This window comes from Rhodamnia argentea, chromosome 1 (genome assembly GCF_020921035.1).
Source record: "Rhodamnia argentea isolate NSW1041297 chromosome 1, ASM2092103v1, whole genome shotgun sequence".
NCBI lineage: Eukaryota > Viridiplantae > Streptophyta > Magnoliopsida > Myrtales > Myrtaceae > Rhodamnia > Rhodamnia argentea.
The window spans coordinates 6,756,884-6,779,473 of NC_063150.1; the positions used below are offsets into that span (position 1 = coordinate 6,756,884).

The following is a 22,590-nucleotide window of genomic DNA, read 5'->3' on the forward strand; positions in this document are numbered from 1 at the left end:
AGTTTTGTCATCATAAAAAAGGGGAGATTGTTGAGAAAATCTTCCTTCCGAATGTTTTGATTCTGACAAGACTATCCTTCCTTACAAAGAATCTGTTTAATGTTTATGAATGTTTTATTGCAAGGTGAACATATGAATAAAAGCTTATATCGATCCAAACCCGACGATCAAACTCAAGTGGTAGTCGTCATATATTTGCTTCTGAAGTCGTTCGGATGGAGAAGGTTATTGCCTCTAAAGACTTGTTCTTCTGAAGATTTATGTGACGTGTCAGCAAGGTCTTTATTGAAGCTCAGAGTCACTGTTCAAAGTCTGATTCGGAGAGTCTTATTTCATAAGGTTGTTTTTAAATAATGTGCAGATTCTTCAATAACTTTCAGACAGATTCTGAAGACCCACGTTTGTAGGTTTCCAATATTGGTGGTATCTTTTATGGAAGTTTGTAATCTTTGATTGAGAAGATTATTTTCTAATCAAATCAAGAGAATATCTACAATTGGAAATTATCTCTCGGGAATAAGGTTTGCTGATTATTTGAATCAACTTTACTTTTGGAAACTAAAGATTTACTTGTATGGGCTCCTGAATCTGAAAAGTTTAGACTCAACTTCAACGGTTATCATATCTTCCCGGATATAGTCTCATTCAATCACAATTGATGGCATCCAATCAATGACTGAAGAGCGGTCCTTTGAAGACATTTTCAATGACTAGTTTGGAGGTGAAGATGTATAAAAGGAAGATCCATGGTGACAAACAGAGAGATATCAGAACATACAATTCCAAAGTGCTTGAGTTATTCATATTCATATATTTGTTCCAAAGAGGTAAACATACTATCTTTGAGAGGTTCCGTAAGAGTGATTAAGAGTGATATTTCTTGTAACCTCCATTGATTCATATAGTGGAATCCAGCCAATCGGCTATCATCGTGAGAGAGTAGACCCATGCTTGCTAAGCCGAACCACTATAAAGATCGCGTGCGATTTTCTCTTTCCTAAACTCTTATTCTTGTGTTTAGTTAATCCGCACATTCTCTTACCGATTCTATTCAGATTATATTTTGAAATTGTTGTAATTATGTATTGAGTTTCAAAATTATTCAATATCACCTATTCACGTCCCTCTTGGTGATATTGCTAGATACAACATGATATCCATTTATCGAATTTGGAAGATGTAACTACCATAGACAAACAAAAACAACCTGATATTGATTCCTCTTATATTTTCAAGTGCGAGAACATTAGAATAATTATTGAGAGCAAGTTTCTTTAGTTAGTTCTTTTTTTGCTCAGTATTTAGGGTAAGTCTGTTTCATTAAAAACTGTAGATTTGAAAAATATTTTCTGAAAAAATGATTAGTTATATCGCTCGGAGGAATTACTTAATGAAAGTCATTTTTATTAGTGACAATAATTTATGCCTAACCAATTTCACGACTAGTGAAAATATTTTTCATTCATTCATTTTTTAAGTGATGCAAGAGATTATTTTAAATTTGCTCCACTTGAAAGAAACGTTAGTATCCCCAACAGGTTTTCCACTCATGTTTGGGTAGAGCTTGGTTAGTAATTAGGGACTTAAAATTTGGGAAAAGAAAAGCTTAAATTAGTAATTAGCGATGCTTATTCCCTAAATTGGTAAAAGATCCTTCTATAATCAAGATATTTAGATCTTCTTGCCAATCATAGAGAGATGCAAATCAAATTATAAACGTGAAGTTAGTAAATGCAACACTGCCAAGCTCTACTATATATTACCAATGAACTACCTATTTATCGTATCTTATCTCCTCTACTTAGATTTGTGGTCTTATACAGCATACGAGTCATGGAATGTTACTCTCTCTCTCTCTCTCTCTCTCTCTCTCTCTCTCTCTCTCTCTCTCTCTCTCTCTCATATCACCTTGGGGTGTTAATGGTTCGATTTTTCAAGAAATTGGCGTCAAACCAAACTTTTTAGATGTGCATTAGTTTCGAAACAACCCGCGATCCGAGCCGAATATGAACTAGGTTCGGTTTGGTTTGGTTCGATTCATTTTGTCAATTTCTTTTTCATGCGAGAATGGTGTTTTCAGATTAAATGACTTGATTTAGTGCAAAAACCCCAAAATCAATGTTTGACCCAAAGATTATTTCTCAATGGTAAATATTTTCATTTCAATTTGCCCCCCTCCCCCCCTCCCCGCAAAAAGTTGATGAAGTTTGATACCCATTTATCAAATTTGGAAGATGTAACTGTTACAGACAAACAAAAACAACATGATATTGATTCCTCTCATATTTTCAAGCGCGACAACATTAAAATAATTATTGAGAACAAGTTTCTTTAGTTAGTTATTTTTTGCTAAGTATTGAGGGTAAGTCTGTTTTATTGAAAACTGTAGATTTGAAAAAATGATTAGTCATGTTGCTTAGAGAAATTACTTAACAAAATTTATTTTTATTATTGACAAAAATTTATGCTTAACCAATTTCGCGAATAGCGAAAATATTTTTCATTCATTCATTTTTATAAGCGATTATTTTAAATTTGTTTCCACTTAAAAGAAACGTTGGTATCCACAGTAGGTTTTCCACTTGTGATTGGGTAGAGCTTGGTTAGTAATTAAGGGCATAAAAGTTGGGGAACGAAAAGCTTAAATTAGTAATTAGCTATACTTATTCCCTAAATTGGTAAATATCCTTGTATAATCAAGATATGGAGATATTCTTACCAATCATAGAGAGATGCAAATTAAATTATAAAGGGAAAGTTAGTAAATACAACACTGCCAAGCTCTACTATATATTATCAATGAACCGCTTGCTTATCTTATCTTATCTCCTCTACCTAGATCTGTGTTCTTATACAGCGTACAAGACATGGAGAAGAAGACTTCATGCCATTTCACATTCGTAGTTGCATTGTTGCTCCTCGTAGCATGTTACTCTCTCTCTCTCTCTCTCTCTCTCTCTCTCTCTCTCTCTCTCTCTCTCATATATCACCTTGGGGTGCCAATGGTTTGATTTTTCAGGAAATCGGCATCGAATTGAACTGTTTAGATGTGCGTTAGTTTCAAAACAACCCGCAATCCGAACTGAATATGAACTGGGTTCGGCTCGATTCGTTTCGGTTCATTTTATAGGTTTTCTTTTTCTCTCTTTTTTTTTTTTTTTTTTTGCCCCTGTTCAACTTACCATTCGGAGAATGTACCCAATTCATTCTATCTTTTCCTTTCCGCACTGCGGATTTGGTTGTGTATTAGCTCGATTCAGACAATGTGAAACTGGCAAAAAAAAAATTCAATTTTTTCATTTTCCTAACTGAAAATCAACGAAATTCAAATTAGTTTGGTTTGATAATCGGTTTTACATATATTTTTGGTTCGGTTTTTGAGACACATTATATTATCACCCTATAGCAACCACATACTCCCTTATCGTTGACTTTGACAGACGTCCCAAGCTGTCAAGCCAAGTGCAGAACGAATGAAGACTGTATGTTTCAATGCCATAATCCAGATGCAATCTGTGTGAACCAAAACTGCGTTTGCTCGCCGAACGATGGGCCTCTTGTGGCGGTCGACGACATCGTAGGCCACCCTTGCACCGGAGATCAAGACTGCGGAGGCTTCTGCAGCTACTTCAAATGCCAGGTGAAGAAGTGTGAGAAGGGACTTTGTAGATGCACTTGTACCCACTGAAAATGCTGTTGAACGATGCGATGAGATGAGCATAGGAATTTTCTGCAGTAGATTCAAATAAATGGAATGGAATTCTGCAAGAGGAATAAAAAATTAAGATTCGCAATTTTTATCTTTATTGATAACGATTTCTTTTATCGATAACATCATTCATAATTTTTTTGTTAAATCTGTTCTAGAGTGATGTGTGCGACGTGTCGAGCTATGAGGATAATCAGGTCAACGCGAATCGATTTAGAACACGCAACTCGAACAAGCTAGTTTTATTGAATAAACAAGCCCCAATATAGTGCGGATAATCCATTTACTTAAATGAGTCAAATTAGGTCTATCCGACACCAACACGCGCAAACATCGACATAACTTCCTTTAGATGAAACATTAGGATTGACTGAATACCAAAATAATGTAACTCTAAAATGCCACAAAATAATGTCAAAGAGAAAAGGGATAATATATCCTTATCACCATATTATGACGAATTAATTTCATAAATCATAGTTATTTGCTAAATACATTTCCACCATATGTTCATACTCAATCTTGCTAAAACATTACCAACAACCTCCCTTGCTATTGCTCCGTTTATTTTGCAGAAAATGTGATGTTTTTAGAAAATATTTTCTAAAAAGTTATTTTTCAGGAAAATAATAATCTTTTTTGATGTTTACCTGAAATATGAAAAAGGACATGGAAAATATTTTTCGTCATTTGGTAGGGAAAATCAGATTTGATTTTCCTCCATGTACTCTTTTCAATAATTTTTTAAAATTTTCTTTTCATTTTAAATTTTCTTTTTAGAAAATTCAATTCTTGTAATTATTTGTATTTTTTCTCTTCTTTTTTTTTCTATTTTTTCCCTTTTCCTTCCGGTTTCGACCGCAGTTAAGCTCGAGGCACGGCCAATCCCTACAATCTCGAGCTCGCCTAATCTCCAAATATTGAATCAAGCTAATGGATTACTAAGCCACCGGGACAGCTTAGCCCCGGCCCTCCCAGGCCCATATCAAGTCGCGGCGGGATAAATCGAATTCAATCTTAGTGTGATAGAATGATATGTCCAACGTGTGCATGCAAAAGGAGTTGCACCAGCCATTTTTGGGAGGCTGGTCGGATACCTTACCAAACGATTGTGAGAAGTCGTTCGGTTATGCGGAATCAGAGACTTTGGGTTCATGGATTTGGTTACGCTGGTATTGCTACCAACGCCCTTTCGATACCCGAAGTCAAGTGGTTATCCTCACCAATATTTCACGCAGGCGCAGCTTTTAGGTGAGGCAAGTCTAAATTTAGGCTATCATGCAGATTAGGAATACTAATCTTATCAATCGCAATCTATAAAATGGGTGCACAACCAAGGATCCAAAAAAAACACAAACGAATAAAACACATCAAGACAAGTCATGACATACTTAGTATAGCCCTAAAAGCTAAGAGAAATTGTGAGGAAAACCATTAGCAAAAAAGCGGACCTAAAAACACAATAAATGTCAAAGAAAACTAGCCCTGAAGTCAAGGGTTTGAGCTATTAACACTTGGCAAAATTTCCATACCTGAAATAGCTAGTTCACACAAGCAACTTCTTGTGCGATTTTCATGCACTCTGATCGTAACCAACAACAAAGCGACATACCAATAGGAAGCGCCACGTACGAGGAACGATATGGAACAAAAACGACTCTTAAAGCACATAAGACGAAGGAGAAAAACGACCCCGAAGTAGGGGGCTCTGTCTATTTTACCAAAAACAGAGCTGAAATCAAACCAATGGGACATATTCCCGACCTCAAATCTCAACAACTGAGCACACCCAGTAATAAAACTAAGCATCAGTATGTAGTTCTACGCACATAGAACAGAACCGAACAAGAAAGAACCATTAAAAGATGCAAAATCAACATGAAAACCGGCCTCGAAGTAGGGGTCTGAACCAGCAAAGGCATTTAATCGATCACCTAACAAGCATTGGAGGAGACGCAAATCCAGAGCACAATGAGCGAAATCGAGATGCAAGGAGACTAACACGAAACTAAATGAACACAGAACAACGTATATGAGCGATCTGTTTGCCTTCGTTTGACCCAAAAGTCAAACCGTGCCAAACTCGACCAAAAACGTAAAAATAGAACAGGGAAATCAGGAAGGGGGGTTATGTGCTACATTTAGGGCGGCGCCGGCGATGGATGGAGCTCGGTAGTGACGCAGGAGATAGCCAAGGCATAGGTGAACGTCTTTCAAATGCTCATGGCCTTGGAATCTCTCTCTCGGGCCCTCTATCCACTCTCTCTTTCACTATATCCCTCACTGTGTGCGAATGAGAGAGTCTCGGAAAATCGACCCCTCAACCCCTCTTCTTCGAAAATTCGTGGAACCCCGGACCTCTAGACCTCTCTCTCCTTTTATGCTCGTAATCTTCACCACGTAGCATGTCACTCTCTCTCTCTCTCACATATATCACCTTGGGGTGCCAATTGTGCGATTTTTCAGGAAATCGGCATCGAACCGAACTATTTAGATGTGCATTAGTTTCCAAACGACCTACGATCCGAACTGAATATGAACTGGGTTCGGTTCGGTTCGGTTCATTTTGTTGATTTTCTTTTTCTCTTTTTTTTTCCCCAGTTCAACTTACCATTCCGAGAACATGCCCAATTCATTTTATCTTTTTCGTTTCGCACTGCAGATTTGGTTGTTTGCTAGTTCGGTTCGGACCGAGCGGAATTTGCAAAAAAAAGTCAATTTTTTCACTTTCCGAACTAAAAACCACGAAATTCGAGTCAATTTAGTTTGATAATCGGTTTTAGGTAGATATTCAATTCGGTTTTTGAGACAACTTATATTATCACCCCATAGCAACCCCATATTCACTTATCGTGCGTTGACTTCAACAGACGTCCCAACCTGTTGAGCCAAGTGCAGAACGAATGAAGACTGTATGTTTCAATGCCGTAATCCAAATGCAGTCCGTCTGAACCAAAACTGCGTTTGCTCGCCAAACGCTAGGCCTCCTCACAAAGGAGGCTCCGTTTGTTTAGCAAAAACATGTGACGTTTTTGTAAAATGTTTTTCGGAAAGTTATTTTTTAGGAAAATAACAATATATTCCGGTGTTTAACTGAAATATGTAAAAGATTTAGAAAATATTTTCCGTCGTTTGGTGGAGAAAATTAGACTTGATTTTCCTCCATGTACTCTTTTCAATATTTTTTTTTTTTTGGCTTTTCATTTTTAAATTTTCTTTTAAGAAAATTCAATTCTTGTTATTATTTATATTTTTTTCTCTTTTCTTTTTTTCTTTCTATTTTTTCCTTTTCCTTCTGATTTCGGCCGGCCATCGCCACTACGATTTCGGGCTCGCCCGATCTCTGACTCTCCCCCCTTCGCATGCAAACTGCACAGGACCAGCAGGACGACTGTCCAAGAATGCCATCTCTTCCACTCTTGTTTCTTTCATGACATACGTGAGATTCTCGCGAACCGTTCTTCGTCTTGGTTTCTTATGAAGTGGATGAATTTTGTTCTCAGTTTCCCGTTTCCCTTTTCGTTCTTTTTTTGGCAGGGGACGTGCTCTTAAGTTTCTTTTCTCACCAGATCCAGGCGAGCCTGAACTCGTCCAAGGTCAGCCAAGCCTCGAGCTGGTTGGTCTGAATTATGGCCGATTGCCGGGCTATCAATAGTGGCCGAGGTCCGCGCTCGGTGGAGGAAGAAGGAGAAAGGAGGAATAAGGAGAAAAGAAAAAAAAAAGAATGAAAAGAAGAATGAAAAATAAAAAATTATATAAAAGAAAATGAACACAAAGGAATTAAAGTAGTAAATACGAGGAAAAAAAAAATTCTTCTCAAAAAGAGGAAATATTTTCCCCACTTTCGAAAGAATTTTTTCCATGGTGAAAAATATCTTCCTAGACTTAGCTTATTTTCCACAAACTAAGCCCGAAAAATCCAAAAAACGTTTTTCCAGAAGTTGTTTTCAGTCAGTAGATAGATCACACACATTACTTCTATCGGTAAAATTTGACCCATCAATTCACATTTTGAGATCAATCATATGTCAAATTGTGATGATACTCGGAATCACCAAAGTACAGTTTTTATTTATGGTTATGAGGAAAACCTACTATTATCTAATTTGCGAGTGAAAAGAAATACCATATATATTTAGGCTCCGCACATAAAATAAATGATTTGAAAAAAAATTCTTGAAAATGATTGTTTATATCATTTAAAATAATCGGTCAACGAGAAATATTTGTATTATTTCGGTTGTAATATTTTTTATTAATTCAGTTTCGTAGGCGATACAAATAATTAGTTTTAGGAAAATATTTTTCAAATCAATCAATTTTGCGCGAAATAAATGGAGCAGTAGTTTGAAACCATGTTCTTGCTATATTTAGGTTGGGCCAAAATGACAGGACGCGGGTGGGCTCGATCGGGGCCTAAATGGGTGGGCTCAAGCCGAGGAGAGTGTACTCTTTACCCAGACCTCCTAAAAGCATGGGCCGGGTTTTGTTGGCCCGGAACTAGTCTTAGGGGCCCGCCACGCTCGTGATCAGGCCTCTTCGCAACCACGAACTCACCTTCCGCGATGAGATTTTTCAGAGTTTCCCATCCCGGACATAGCGATGAGGGAACGTTTGCGATTCTCGATCGGTTCACGACGTCGTAACTCGATCGCGATTGAGATTTATGATCTCCAGACCAAAAAGGTTGCGGCCGAAGCACTCAAAAACACCTTCTGACTAAAAAAAACAAAAGGCACTCAAAACACGGACTTCATGGTCGTCAAGAATGACCGAGGGCACTTCCCCTCCTTCTTCGATGAAAGTTAATTCCGTTCAAAAGGTTTTCTTCTTATTTGGAATGATTAAATTGGTTTTCATTTTCAATAAAACAAGGATGCCACGTCAAGGCTTATCAGCTCTCTTGAGGACCAAAATATCCCGACAGCCGTTCTCCGAAATAATACCCTTGGTCAAGCCAAAATGCCCTCGCTCGGGAGAGCCGGGAGCGGCCCTCGTCTAAAGTGTCTTTAGTCAGGCCTTTTTTTTAAATAACGAAGGCATTTTAAACTTTTTTTTGAAATAAGGTTAGCTTCTTCATATTTTTATTTAAAAAAATAATTACACTTCGCATCTTCATTTGAAATTTTTTTTTTATAAAATTGCACCTCTTTTTTGTATAAACAAGATAAAAAGGCCATCGACATCGGATAATAACTACTCCTCGGATGCGAAATCACGACGGGAGGAGTTTTTTTCGGTCGGAAGAGTTTCAAATCACGTAAGATTTGATTATAAACGTTATCCAGCTCGGCCAACAACCAAATCTTTTGTAATTTGTTCAGGCCCACGTCGCCCGCTCCGGACAACTCCGGTGTCTCGCCGCCGCCAAAAAACGACTCTCCTCTCTCCTCCGTAGTCAACCCGTCTCTTCCTTCAGCCCCCTCCCTCCCGGTGCGTTGGCCTACGCGGAAATTACTATTCTGCCCATCCTTAATCTTCGCAGTCATCCACCAAAATCACTGCATTGCAAAGTGTCAATTTGGTCAAACCACCATCCAACCCATGTCCTAATAACCGAAGAAAGACTTTCCTTTTTCTCTTTCTCCGTCGCTCCACAGAAGGGAAGGGATACAGAAAGGGACAGAGAGACTCTCTCAGACATCGCGTTGAAGTAGAAGATGCAATCCGCCACCAAGCCACGGCGCAAGGTGGTCCCCACCGCCGCCGCGGACCGCGGGGACTCGGCCGACAAGCAGGATCAGGTCCTCCTATCCTCCGCCATCTGCAACAACGAGGACCTCGGCCCTTTCATCCGCAGGGCCTTCGCCTCCGGCAAGCCCGACACCCTCCTCCACCACCTCCGCCACTTCGCCCGCGCCAAGGAGTCCGAGATCGAGGAGGTCTGCAAGGCCCACTACCAGGACTTCATCCTCGCCGTCGATGACCTCCGATCCCTCCTCTCCGACGTCGACTCTCTCAAGTCCGCCCTCTCCCGCTCCAACTCCACCCTCCAGTCCGTCGCCCTCCCGCTCCTCAACTCCCTCGACGCCTACCTCGAGGCTCGCAACGTCTCCGTCAACATCGACCTCGCCCTCGGCTCCGTCGGCTCCTGCATCGGCCTCATGGATCTCTGCTCCAGGGCCAATCTCCACCTCTCCGATGGCAACTTCTACATGGCCTTGAAGTGCGTCGATGCCATCGAGGCTCAGTTCCTCGACAAGACGCCGTCGTCCACGATCAGAAACATGCTTGAGAAGAAGATATCGGAGATTCGATCCTACACAGAGAGGAAGGTGAGCAAGGAGTTCGGCAATTGGCTTGTGGAGATCCGCGTGGTTTGCAGGAACCTAGGTCAATTAGCGATTGGGCAAGCTTCTGCCGCGAGACAGAGAGATGAAGATCTTAGGATTAAGCAGAGACAAGCTGAGGAACAGAGTAGGCTTAGCTTAAGAGACTGCGTTTATGCTCTGCAAGAGGAGGACGACGAAGATGTGCTCAGCGTAGGGAGTGAGAGTGATGGGAAGTCCGAGAATGGATTTTCAGGTTTCGATTTAACCCCGCTCTATAGAGCTTATCATATTCACCAGACGCTAGGGCTCCAGGACCGGTTCAAGCAGTATTATTTTGAGAACAGGAAGCTTCAATTGACGTCAGATTTTCAGGTATCGTCTATGACTCCATTTCTCGAATCGCACCAGACCTTTTTTGCGCAAATCGCCGGCTTTTTCATTGTTGAGGATCGTATTATGAGGACTGGAGGTGGGTTGATCTCGAAAATGGAAGTCGAGAATCTGTGGGAGACTGCGGTCAGTAAAATGTGTTCAGTTTTGGAGGATCAGTTTTCTAGGATGCAGACAGCGAATCATCTTTTGTTGATAAAGGACTATGTTAGCTTGTTAGGAGTAACTCTGCGAAGATACGGATACCTGGTCGATTCATTGCTTGACGTATTGAGTAAGCATAGGGATAAGTACCACGAGTTATTGTTGTCTGATTGCCGAAAGCAGATCACCGAAGCACTTGCTGCCGATAAGTTTGAACAGATGTTGATGAAGAAAGAGTACGAGTATTCGATGAATGTGCTTTCTTTTCAGTTGCAAGCTTCGGATATCATACCGGCGTTTCCCTACGTTGCGCCATTTTCATCGACTGTGCCGGATTGTTGCCGTATCGTGAGGTCTTTTATTGAAGATTCCGTGAGTTTCATGTCTTATGGAGGGCAGTTGGATTTTTACGATGTGGTCAAGAAGTATCTAGACAGGCTTTTGGGTGAGGTCCTGGACGGAGCTCTGTTGAAAATTGTGAATACGTCCGTCCATGGGGTTTCCCAGGCAATGCAAATTGCTGCTAATATGGCCGTATTTGAGCGTGCTTGTGATTTCTTCTCCCGTCATGCAGCACAGCTTTCTGGCGTTCCTCTGAGAATGGTTGAGAGGAGTCGGAGGCAGTTTCCTCTGATAAAGTCCCGTGCCGCAGCGGAGGAAATGCTATCTGGGTTGCTTAAACAAAAGGTTGATGGGTTCATGTCATTAATTGAGAATGTAAACTGGATGCCTGATGAGCCTCCACAAAGTGGGAACGAGTATGTAAATGAGGTGATTATTTATTTGGAAACTCTGGTTTCAACCGCACAGCAGATATTGCCCGCCAGTGTTCTCAAGAGAGTATTACAAGATGTCCTATCTCACATTTCGGAGATGATAATTGGTGCCTTATTTGGTGAGTTGGTGAAAAGGTTTAATGTTAATGCAATCACGGGGATTGATGTGGATGTACGATTACTAGAATCTTTTGCGGATAATCAAGCTCCACTTTTCTCGGAGGAGGAAGCAAACCAGCTGAAAACAGCACTTGCTGAGTCGAGGCAAATGATCAATTTGCTTCTAAGCAATCATCCGGAGAATTTCTTGAATCCTGTCATCCGGGAGAGGAGTTACAACACTTTGGACTACAAGAAAGTTGTGACGATCTCAGAAAAGTTGAGGGATCCTTCAGACAGGTATTTCTCTTCCTTTACAACAAGAGGAGCCAAGCAAAACCCGAAAAAGAAATCTCTTGATACATTAATAAGAAGACTCAAGGATGTCAATTGATTCAGACATGACTCTACTTGTGATATTTCCTTATTTTAAATTGTCTCAGTCGATTGCGTTCTATTTACTGTGTAGAAAATCATTTCTGTTATTGTTAGTGGTAAAGGTCGTTCAGGTTTTTCTGTTTATTGTTTCGATAGTTTCATAAAGTTCTTTTTGGCTGTATAATTGTCCCTCTTGCATGGGTTGTATCAATTCTTTTAATTATAAGAGCATCTTTCAGCCGTGTGCTTCCAACATCCTTTGGAGAACTGATGCTGCTCTTGATATATCTTCTGTGAGTTGATGCGACATCGTTATGCGACATCGTTAATTCAAAATAGACCATCATTGAACCCTTGAATCTGGTTATAACTCGTTATTCATGTAGTAGAAATGGTATCAATTATCACCTTGTCTCTTGGTTATCAACCACAATATACTGATTACGAGAAGAAACTCTCTTCTCTCTCTTAGTACTTATGATCTCTTCCCTGTGTTGGGATTGAGTTGTCTTTCACATTTCCTTCTTTATAATGATCCCCTTATTTTGCACGATATAATCATTTTGGTTGTCTAGAACTAAATTTGGCTTTATAAAAATCAGTCACTGGCCATGTATAAAAATGTGAAGAATGATTGGTCACTTTGGAAGAAACAGGATTGGATCCATTTGGTGGCTTCTGCTTACATAGACTTTTATCATGGACTTCCATGTTTTATGAAACATGGACTCCTATATTCATCTACGGTAGCATATGCTGGCTAAACGCTGGTTATCTCATAGAGCATTACGAGGCAGGATATATACATGATGTCTGTAGAACTAGCAAATTAGGGATAAATAACTGAGGTGGGTTCTGCTGAGAGCATATGCCCTGATCAGAGACTACTGAAGTTAATTACAGTATTTCCAGTTGCAACTTTGGAGGTTATATCATATAAAAAAATAGGCTTTTTGGTAGGAGACTGACTTGTTGAGGTTTTACCTTCTCTTTCACAATGCACTGCATGCAAATTTGTTGCTCACCCCTACTGGGGCAGGTTCCTACTGAATACAATAAGATGGATATCATTACCATTGCAGCATGTTATACTGAGGTATACCTAGTGACCATTTTGAGTTAAGGCCTTGTCCTTAAGGCTCGTCTCTCCGTGAACATCTGAATTGTCAAGACTAGCGAGCTTGTTTCCCCACTTATATAATGTAGAGAAGAAAAGTAAATTAAAGGCTGCATAATTGATCCCAGAAGTTGGGCATCATTCAAGACTTGAAAGAACCTTTAGATTTTGCTGCTATATATTCTGCCCCTTTTGCAGTGGCTGTCGCAGCTATTTTTATTCAATTGTTGGGAGCTTGATCTTCTCATGATGACATAAAAGCGTCCATTTTCATATCTTCGGATACAACCCATAAGTGGTTGCCGGTTCTTTTTACATAAAATGCATTCCTTCAAGTTCAGAATATGTGAACTCTTATGAATCTCTTGCTCTCTCTCTCTCTCTCTCTGCGCGGGCGCATGTGTATGGGGCTTTGAGTTTTCTGATCCTTGATCCTTGTAAATCTATGCCTCAAAACATCCATAGAATGATCAGTGAATTTATCCAAAATCTGCCTTTCCGAAGGATGCTTCCAGTTTTAAATCATCAGATTATTCTTGGTTGGTTGTCCATGACTGGCTAAATTCCTTGCCCACTCCATTCAAGAGGCATTCCACAAGCTTCCAAAATATGTATACCTTAATTCTATCCTGCATGAGAGTAGCTTTTGCCGATTTACAGATAGGCCTCTTCCTTTTAATGGGAGAAAACCGGCATGTTGCCCTCAGTTCTGGATCTTCTGGTGTTGCTGTTCTTTTCTAACATTCTATGAGATCAAGTTTTCTATATGCATCGAACCTAAACTCATCTTTTCCAAATTGCCTAGCTCATGTTAGAGAGAGAGAGAGAGAGAGAGAGATATGTCTGTCCTAAAGCAGATAAGAAAGGTGGAGTGGTTAAGCGACCAGAGAGAGAGAGAGAGAGAGAGAGATATGCCTGTCCTAAAGTAGATAAGAAAGATGGAGTGGTTAAGCGACCAAGTGTCATTCTCCTGAATATATCCTTGGGAAAGATACAATCAACACACGGACAGGGTGGTTGCTTTATGATGCCACCTTAGAGAACCTATTAATGTCACATGGCCCCGACATAACATTGAAACCAAACACTGTTGTTCCCATGTGCCGCACTGTGGTTTGGATGTATGTCTTCAGTATCGATGTTAAAGCCACGGCTATGATATTTACTTCTTCCGAATTACTACGGTTGCTTTCTTCAATACCTATAAAACTGGAGTTCAAGAATTTTTTTATCGTGGCGATTTTTTTTTTTTTTTTGGGCCATAGATTTGGAATATTGTGTAATAAAAGTAGCGCTCGGTGCTTCCGCTCCTTCATGTTAGCTAGTCCAGATCAAGCGCATCATCCTCCTTAGTATTGTTCGTGAGTGTTGTTCTTAATGGAGTAACTATATGCGAGGGTCATGTTTCTCTGTGCAGGTTATAACGAGCTTGTTCTGAGATATCTGTTTAATTTGTCGTCGCTTTTTTTTATCTGTCAACCATCTAATGATCTGCTCTCTGTCGAAAAATGAAGTGTATGGTTAAGAATTTGCTGTGGTTAATGCCTTCTTTGCATATAGCATCTATTGTGTCTAGTTCACTGATCATATCGCGGCTTGGAGTCGGTGACTACTGAGGCAGTGTTCTATCTTCTATCTTGATTACGGTCCGGTTCGGTCGTCGCAATTCCGTGAACTATTTTTGGTACAGCTAGGTCGTTACTCACGTGATCTTACTAAATGCTTGAGTAAGTGTAAACTCGTTTCCCCACGTTTGCTTGGTGTGCGAGTGTAGTCAAGCAATTGCTTTTGTGTCTAGTGGTATTGTTCGTCTACCCAATACCATTGACAAAGTGTCAAAAGGTTTAAGACTAAATTGGCCAAAGTGCAATTTGCATAGGACTTTTTGGACATTTTGTCCCTATTCGTCGTGTCATAATGTCTAATTTAACTCTCTGGCTTTGCTTCCTTGTGCATTGATCAATCCTCTCGCTGCGCAACTCTACCAAGTCGACATCGAGCAGAAAACTGAAACGAGGTGGAATGTAGTAAGGTTTGATACCTTTTATCTAAAAAACCAGACTTTGGATACCGTACAAAACTATGCTTTCCATGCTAAGTAGTATCCAAAATGCGAATTACCTATCAAGTCATCTTATTACCAAAACTTGATTACGGTGATCGGTCCATAATTCAAATCTAACCTTACAAAGGACATCAAAATTGCACATTCGGAACCTAAACCCTGATTCAAACGTACAAAAACCTGAACTAACTGTGCAGATCTGTTAAGATGTATCCATCAAACACACTAAATACCTCAGCAACTGCAAGTTGGTCCACCCTCATGGAATATGCCATTATCCATTTCCATTTTATATTTCCCCATGACCAAACTCAATTGTACATAGTTTCCCGACCCCCTGCCTCTCAAAACCGACCAGTCAAAAGATGTCCCTCCTCTTTAAATCTATACACAAAGAAGGTTAGACTTCGGATCATCCCCCCAACCAAGAACACATCGACCATGTCCCTCCCAAAACATCTCCGTCTCCGCCTCTTTTCAATCCTCATCCTCACCGTCCTCTCGGCCTTCTCGGGCCCGCAGACACATTCCTCCTCTGCCGCCACCGCTGCCGACAACTCGCTGAGCGCCTACGAAGTCCTCGAGGAGTACGACTTCCCCATCGGCCTCCTTCCCAACGGCGTCCTCAGCTACGAGCAGGACAGCTCGACCGGCGAGTTCACCGTGTACCTGAATGGGACGTGCACCTTCTCGATCGACTCCTACGAGCTCAAGTACAGCTCGACGATCACTGGGGTCATATCCACAGACGTGCTCTCGAGCCTGAGCGGGATCAAGGTGAAGGTGTGGTTCTTCTGGCTCAGCATCGTCAAGGTGGTCCGCGACGGCGACGAGCTGGAGTTCTCCGTCGGGATCGCATCCGCGGACTTCGCAGTGAGCAACTTCGACGAGTGCCCGACCTGCGGGTGCGGGTTCGACTGCGATGGCGTGGAGAAGGAGAGGAAGTTCAGGGTCAAGAAGCCTTCTTGGGCGTCTTCCTAGCTTAAGCAAAAGAGAGAGATGTTTCGAGATCGTATGGAACAATTGAAATGTGGGAGCGATTGTATTGGCGAAAGCATGTTGACGACCTTTTAATTGTGTTAAAGCGACCTTTTGACTGCTTCTTGGCATCACGAGGAACTTTCAGAAAATGTCGTTGTCCTTACGAAATGTGCTTTTTCCTTTTGATGGTGTACATAGATTGTTACAACGTGGAATAATTAAAAAAAAAAAAAAACCTTAAATTAATTATAATTATATAATTCAATTCAGTTCTAAATTTTTCAATTTAACTAATTTTGTCCTTAATAATTTGTAAATATGATCCTTTCGCCCAAATATGATCGTAAATCACATTGATTTTCCTTTTGGTTCTCCCATAAAACAACGTTCATTTTTTGAACCCATTTTTAAAGAACTTAGAAAAAAAAATTATGAAATTGCAAAAGAATTCTTTTTTAGTTATACAGGTTTTAAAAGAAAAAATAATTTTTTTAAACCTCTCAAAAGAAAAAAAAAATGGGTCATGAAAAAAATGAGTGGTAGAGTCGGTGGAAACACCACTTTCGTCCCTATTTTGGACCTTAGCTCCACGGAACAATATGCTACTGCTGAAACAGGGAAGAATTGAGATCTTAGATCAAAACACTATGTATGGATGGTATAAACTGCCTAAACAAGAATTTTTCAACAACGAATAACTAGAGCTATTACTCACTGTATCCAAAAATTTCCATTAATGAAATATGTAAATCCATTAGAAAATCAAAACTACGCATGTCAAATGAAATGGTTGTTGTCATCTTACATGACATGATCGTCGACGTGGATAATTCTTTCAATTTTTAATATTCTAAGGATGTGTTCATTTTTCTTTTCTTCTCTTTTCCTTCTTTTCTTTTTTTTTTTTTTCACCATGCATGGTGAGAGTTGTTGGAGCGAGGCAATTGTGGCTGTGAGCCGGGTTGCCTTGCCCAAATCTAAGCAAGGCCATGGTAAGGCTTCACTAAGACAATCGCAACTGCGAGAGAGACCATGGTGAGCCTAACCTTGGCCAGATCTAGGCAAGACAGCCTTGTAGATCTAGGCGAGATTCGCAATGCTCGCCAGCCCGCAAGGGCTTTGCGTCCTTCCCTAGTAACCGACGAGCTCCGATAAACCTATCCAACCGCAATAAAACAAAAAAGGAAAACGGAAGAAAATGAAAACTACATCAATAAAAAAAAATTAGTAAAAAAATTGTCTACACTAACCTTGATCTTGTCAGATATAACGGCAGGTGTCCATATTAGCAAGTTTCGATCAAAATTGATCGGATAAACTACATTGATGAAACTAAATCGAGTTGAATAGATTTAGATTTTTTTTTTCTGGTAATTTTCCCGTCAACATGTTAATCGGGAAAGCAGTTCGTGTGTCGAGGTTGGTTCTCTTTTTTTTTTTTTTTTCCTTGGTGATCGGAGTCTCGAGCTTGGTGTGGCTTTCTCAAATTTTGGGCCGGTTGATGCTCCATGGGCCTCTTAAATCTTATCACTGTGTGGAGGCATATGTATGTATGTACGTGTACGTTTGGCCCCTCCGACTAACCTCGATGAAGATTCGACACGTGTCGCTCCTTTCCATGTAATGTTCCGAGACCACGTGCGCGATCAAACGTCGACGTATTTGCACGTTCGATGGATGCAAAATAAAGTTACGCGTCCAAAGTTATTGCCCCCGCGGTCCAGCGCACCGTCATCTGCCAGAAGCTCAACCAGACAAAGTATCCCGTTCAGAATCATCGTCATCGTCATCGTCATCGTCGTCCCCACCGCGTACAAACTCTCTCTCTCTCTCTCTGTGCACAAGTGAGACAAGCGGAGTCTTAGCGGACTGCCCCAAGAAAATCGCCATGTCTCTCTCCCTCATCCTCACTCTCTCCCTCCTCCTCCTCCTCCTCTTCTCCGCCGCCGCCTCTCCTCTAGCGTCCTCCGGCGGCGACGACGACGATAGCCCGTCGGCTTACGAGGTCCTCCAGGGATACAACTTCCCGGCGGGCATCCTCCCCAAGGGCGTGACCGGCTACGAGCTCGACCGCTCCACGGGGAGGTTCAGCGCCTACTGGGGCGGCTCCTGCAGCTTCTCTCTCCAAGGGTCGTACCAGCTCCGGTACAAGTCCACGATCAGCGGGTACATCTCGCAGAACAAGCTCACCAGCCTCAGCGGGGTCAGCGTCAAGGTGCTCTTCCTCTGGCTCAACATCGTCGAGGTCGAGAGGGTCGGGGACGAGCTCGAGTTCTCGGTCGGCCTCGCCTCGGCTTCCTTCACCATCGACAACTTCTATGAGTCCCCCCAGTGCGGGTGCGGGTTCGATTGCGTCGGCGGAGGCGCGAGGAAGATCAGGATGAAGACTCTGGCTGCTTCGATTTAGGGCTTTGCTCGGTAGGTGGAGATCGATCGTGCTGTTTCTCTTTCGTTCCTTTTTTTCCCCTTTTCTGGATTGGGTGATTAAACGGGTATATCGCAAACTGAATTCGAATTGCATTTACTGGCCGGTGGTGACTGGTGGTTGCTTATTGCTGATGTATTGCGATGAGTTGACTCAATTGTTGCTTTTCGGTGTATAATACATATAATGAAGATTATGACCAATCAAATTAACAGATCGAGAAAAAAACAAGGAGTTGAATTACTGGTAAGCAGATTGGTAATTGAATTACAAACACGACGATGGCTGGAACTAAAGCCTTGGACTTGCAGGCGTGGTTTCAATCATGTTGTGTGGATCAATCCATTAACTGTTTAATTGAGATGAAACGAAGATTATAATCTGAAATGGGTATCTTGAGAAACTTTTGCCATTGTTTAGCACAATATGAGTTGCATAATCAAGAAATATATGCAGAGTCTGGGTTCCCTGACAGGGTATCACCTGATACCACATTGCCATTGATCGGCATGGGTAATATTCTATATTACAGTGCATTTGATCAGACTGACAAAGTTAGTCAAATTCTACTCATGGACTTTTGTGGCGACTCTTTTACTTAATGTCCTTTTGCGGCATGGAAGTCTGTGTGCATTTGGCGACTGATGAAAATTCTGGTATGGAATGTGATGCAGGCACCTCTAGTGGGAAGCTGTATAGTCACTTTCCTTGTGCATGTCTCGGAACATGGTTTTTTAAGGAGACATAAAATCTCTTTGGCTGAAACCAAGAAAGAGAGCTACTAATGAACTGGATGACTACTTGTGTCTGGTTTTCTGACACAATGATTCTTATTACTGTGTCAGGGCAAGTCATGGTCTGCTAATTCATCTCCACTCTGTTAAGCTGAGACAATTGCTAATAAGAAGAGAAAGCGAAAGTTGTTGACTAATCTGTGCATTTTGAGCACATATATCGTTCAATTTCAGGATGTATTTTCCTAATTTGTAGGGCTTGCTGAAGGTTTTATTACCAAACTTCATGTAGTTCTCTTTTTGCCAAATCGTAGATGGTGAGTGCTTGAAATGAGCAAAAACTTGTAATCTTGGAGATCCTGGCAATGACAGGACGATGATGGGACTATATTGTTTTGCCAATGAGATCCACATTGACCCTATCCGATCTTGCAATTCTTTGTCTCACTTTTTCTAAATGGCACACTCTGATGGTATGCTCCAGGGAGATCGTTTGGCCTCCTGGCTCTTTTTGGATGGAAACTGTGTGACAGTTGTAGGGCTTGACCCAATGTTGAACTTTGAATGATGACCATGATCAGCTGGAGAGTGCATAATGATGCTGTATAAGTTGCGAGGGAGTAGATGGTTCCTGAATAAGTAAGCTTCATAAGATCACCCATATTATGTCCCGATTACGAGAAATCTGCCACATTGAGAAACAGTAGACTTAACTTCCCTTGGAAATGCCGAAGTAGTGACACCCTTCATTTATTCAGCTGAGGATTTTTTAGGAACCTTGGCCTCTTGAATATTGTGATACAAATAGTCGACCTTCCCTTCTAGCTGTCATCCACTGCAGGGCTATAGCAGTTAAATGATACTGAGACTTTCCTATACCGTGGCAAGCAACATGCTTAATATAGTAAAAAAGGCGAATAATAATCATATGCAGGGCCATAGGAGTAACATTGAGAGTTTCTTATAATGTGGCTTTCAACTTGCTTAAGATAGTAAACTGTTGAACGATCATGCCCACGAGATGTGGCTTGATTGAGGATTGAGCATGATCATCCTTACATTCATCTCGGATGGATGTAGGATTAAGCCTTGGAATTTCCCTCAAAGCAGCCACCATGAACTGCTTTTTGACCCATTACTAATTGCATAATGAGCGATGCTGAAGCTGTGTAGAAGAGGAGAAGGATTTGGTAATATGTTTGAACTTAGTTTCTGTGATTCAGGCACCTCATGACCAAAAGCGTTGCACGCCTCAGGTGGTCTTAATGATGTAAATCATGGACTTGCCACATTTTGTATCGATTTTCCGATCATGGTCTATTCTCCTGATTTGTCTGAATATTTCCCCTGTTTGTCAGGCAGCATTTGACAAAGCCAGTCCGACAAAATGCTGTGAGCTGCCAGGGCCACCATTATTCAGAAGTCCATTGGTGTCTATGATTTGAGCAGAATGAGAAGTGGAAAGAATAGCCTGTAATATTTGGGTAGGCTCGAGGTCATAGTTCCTGATATGCTCTCTTTTGGGCAAGAGATGGCTTGCCTGTACTCTCCTATGAAAGAGATCCTAGAGATGGGCAGGTTGTTAAGGTCAGAATTACTTTGGTGATTTGCAGTTTCCGATTAGATTCGGCTGAATGTCAGTTCGGTCGCAACAGTTGATCAACTTGTGTAACTAACAATTTACTTTGCATTTTAAGAACTGAAGCAACTTTTGAAAAAATTGTCTTTGGCCTTGTCCAATTAGTATCTTTGTACTTCAATGAGAATAGCGTTAGTGTCATGTTCACCAACACCCAGAAAGAATAAGCTTGAGCAATGAAGAGTGCTGGAAAGTTAGAAAAGGATAGGCATTCTGGATGTAGTTGCTTGCTTTTAGCAGCATTGCCTGTGAAAAGAAATCGAGGAAGTACGTGACCAGAAGCACTACTCCATTAAGATATTCGTCATGATGCAAAGTGCTGTTCATTCTGGATCTGATCTCCTTCATTCTTCATTTGAACGTGGAAATTGCTGTTCAAATTAGGGACCATACCCTACTTCACCGATCTCTGATCTCACCCTTCTCTCTTTCTCATTCTCTCTCCTCACCTCTGCAGTCCAACTACCATCATAGTTTCTATCGGCTCCACCTTGCCGCCACTGTCAGTCACCACGGCCACGAGTTCAACCTGCAACCACCATCTCCTCTCTCTGTGAATCTGTCTCGGCGACCACTGTTCTCCTTTTGTCATCCACACCAGCTTCCGGAGATTAAAGATCTGCAAATCGGTGATCCGGTTCTTAACTTGCAAATTATTAGCGGCCCTTATCTTTTATGTAAGCAACCTCATCATCCTCCAACATTAAGTCAGCTAACAGCTTTGCTATGGCCTTGAAGTGTGCCGACAGAGCTCATCGCCATCGGGGCTGATGGTGACACCAGATCTAGGTCTTCGACGTGGACAAGCTAAAACTGGCTTTAGCAACTTCCTCTAGGGTCGATCACCATCAACAATCCAACTAAAGATGAGAGACAGAAGTCTACCTAGAGATGGAAATGAAGAGTGAACCGAAAGAGAGTACTTATGGAGTCAAGTGGTGGCTGGCTGTGAGCAGAAGCTGCATAACGGCTGGATGCTCCGGTGTGGTGTTGGCGGTGGTGGTCAGAGGCGGTGGTTTCGCCATGTGGGGGCTGTTTGATTGACCGAAGGTGGAGGAGAGAGATTGAAGAGAGAGTGGGTCGATGGGGATGGTAATTCGGGTTTATTTTCGGTGCGTGTGATTCGCTGGCAAACTAGAATGGTAGTTTCTGAGCAACCGCACGGAATCTTCGACTTCATGCGATTGTCCACCTCGCCTGCCCAACTTTCATTGTTCGAACAATTTGTCTCGACTTGTTTCTTGTATGCCCTACTTGTTTCCCTAATTCTGTTTCTCGAAACAAAGCGGCAAAACCCGCTTCCGCGACATCATACTTCTCGTAACAGTTGAATTTACGAAGCGTCGCCTACATTTCATGGTCCCCGCGACTCCGGAATCATAACGGAAGAATTTCCAAAGACAGGTAGGCTACATACATACAGAGTCCTGTCACTCACGACTCCCAAGCAAAAACCAAACAGGTGGTCCTATAAGCCCCGTATGCAAAGGCCATGACAGCAGCACCCAAGTACGACTGTGGATGCAGTGAACTCTTGGTGCTGATCGCTCGTTCTACGGTGGAAGATGGTTTCGTATCATGGCCTAACAAGACAGTTCTCGGACCTAAAAAGAAGGACCACCTAGGAAAGCTGTCCTTATCTCTGCTCCAAATAACATATTCTTCACGTCTTCTACAGTTGATGCTCCCAAAAAAGGACTTGAAGTTGCACAACTTGAATCGAGGACTCTTCCTAAACGCGTGCACAAACCGAACATAACACAGAGGGAGGACCCGGAAACTCCGCAGCGTACGAGACAGTAACTTTCCTTTCCAAACTCGGGAACTAGGTCAATCACAATCGCTGATGATGCGAATCGTC

At 41.5% G+C, this 22,590-nt stretch overlaps 3 protein-coding genes across 4 annotated transcripts; all 3 read left to right on the top strand.

Annotated features, from left to right (window-relative positions):
* Positions 1–9,248: 9,248 nt before the first annotated feature.
* On the top strand, positions 9,249–12,006 carry LOC115750213 (exocyst complex component SEC15B). Its single transcript, XM_030687414.2, has one exon. The coding sequence runs from the start codon at positions 9,370–9,372 to the stop codon at positions 11,782–11,784; it is 2,415 nt and encodes an 804-aa protein (XP_030543274.1). The 5' UTR covers positions 9,249–9,369; the 3' UTR covers positions 11,785–12,006.
* A 3,385-nt stretch (positions 12,007–15,391) lies between these two features.
* Positions 15,392–15,931, top strand: LOC125315182 (uncharacterized protein At5g01610-like). Its single transcript, XM_048279468.1, has one exon. It carries the CDS (start codon positions 15,392–15,394, stop codon positions 15,929–15,931), a length of 540 nt encoding a protein of 179 aa, XP_048135425.1.
* A 1,792-nt stretch (positions 15,932–17,723) lies between these two features.
* Positions 17,724–21,032, top strand: LOC115750218 (uncharacterized protein At5g01610-like). Of its 2 annotated transcripts, none has more exons than XM_030687423.2 (2): positions 17,724–18,349; positions 20,449–21,032. In XM_030687423.2, the coding sequence occupies exon 1, from the start codon at positions 17,820–17,822 to the stop codon at positions 18,336–18,338; it is 519 nt and encodes a 172-aa protein (XP_030543283.1). In that variant the 5' UTR covers positions 17,724–17,819; the 3' UTR covers positions 18,339–18,349; positions 20,449–21,032. The 2 variants fall into 2 exon arrangements, with proteins under 2 accessions (XP_030543283.1, XP_030543284.1); XM_030687424.2 differs by having other exon boundaries at positions 20,453–21,032.
* The last annotated feature ends 1,558 nt before the right edge of the window (positions 21,033–22,590 follow it).

Coding starts and splice junctions, on each gene's coding strand:
- LOC115750213 (XM_030687414.2), top strand. CDS start 9,370: ATGCAATCCGCCACCAAGCCACGGCGCAAGGTGGTCCCCACCGCCGCC.
- LOC125315182 (XM_048279468.1), top strand. CDS start 15,392: ATGTCCCTCCCAAAACATCTCCGTCTCCGCCTCTTTTCAATCCTCATC.
- LOC115750218 (XM_030687423.2), top strand. CDS start 17,820: ATGTCTCTCTCCCTCATCCTCACTCTCTCCCTCCTCCTCCTCCTCCTC.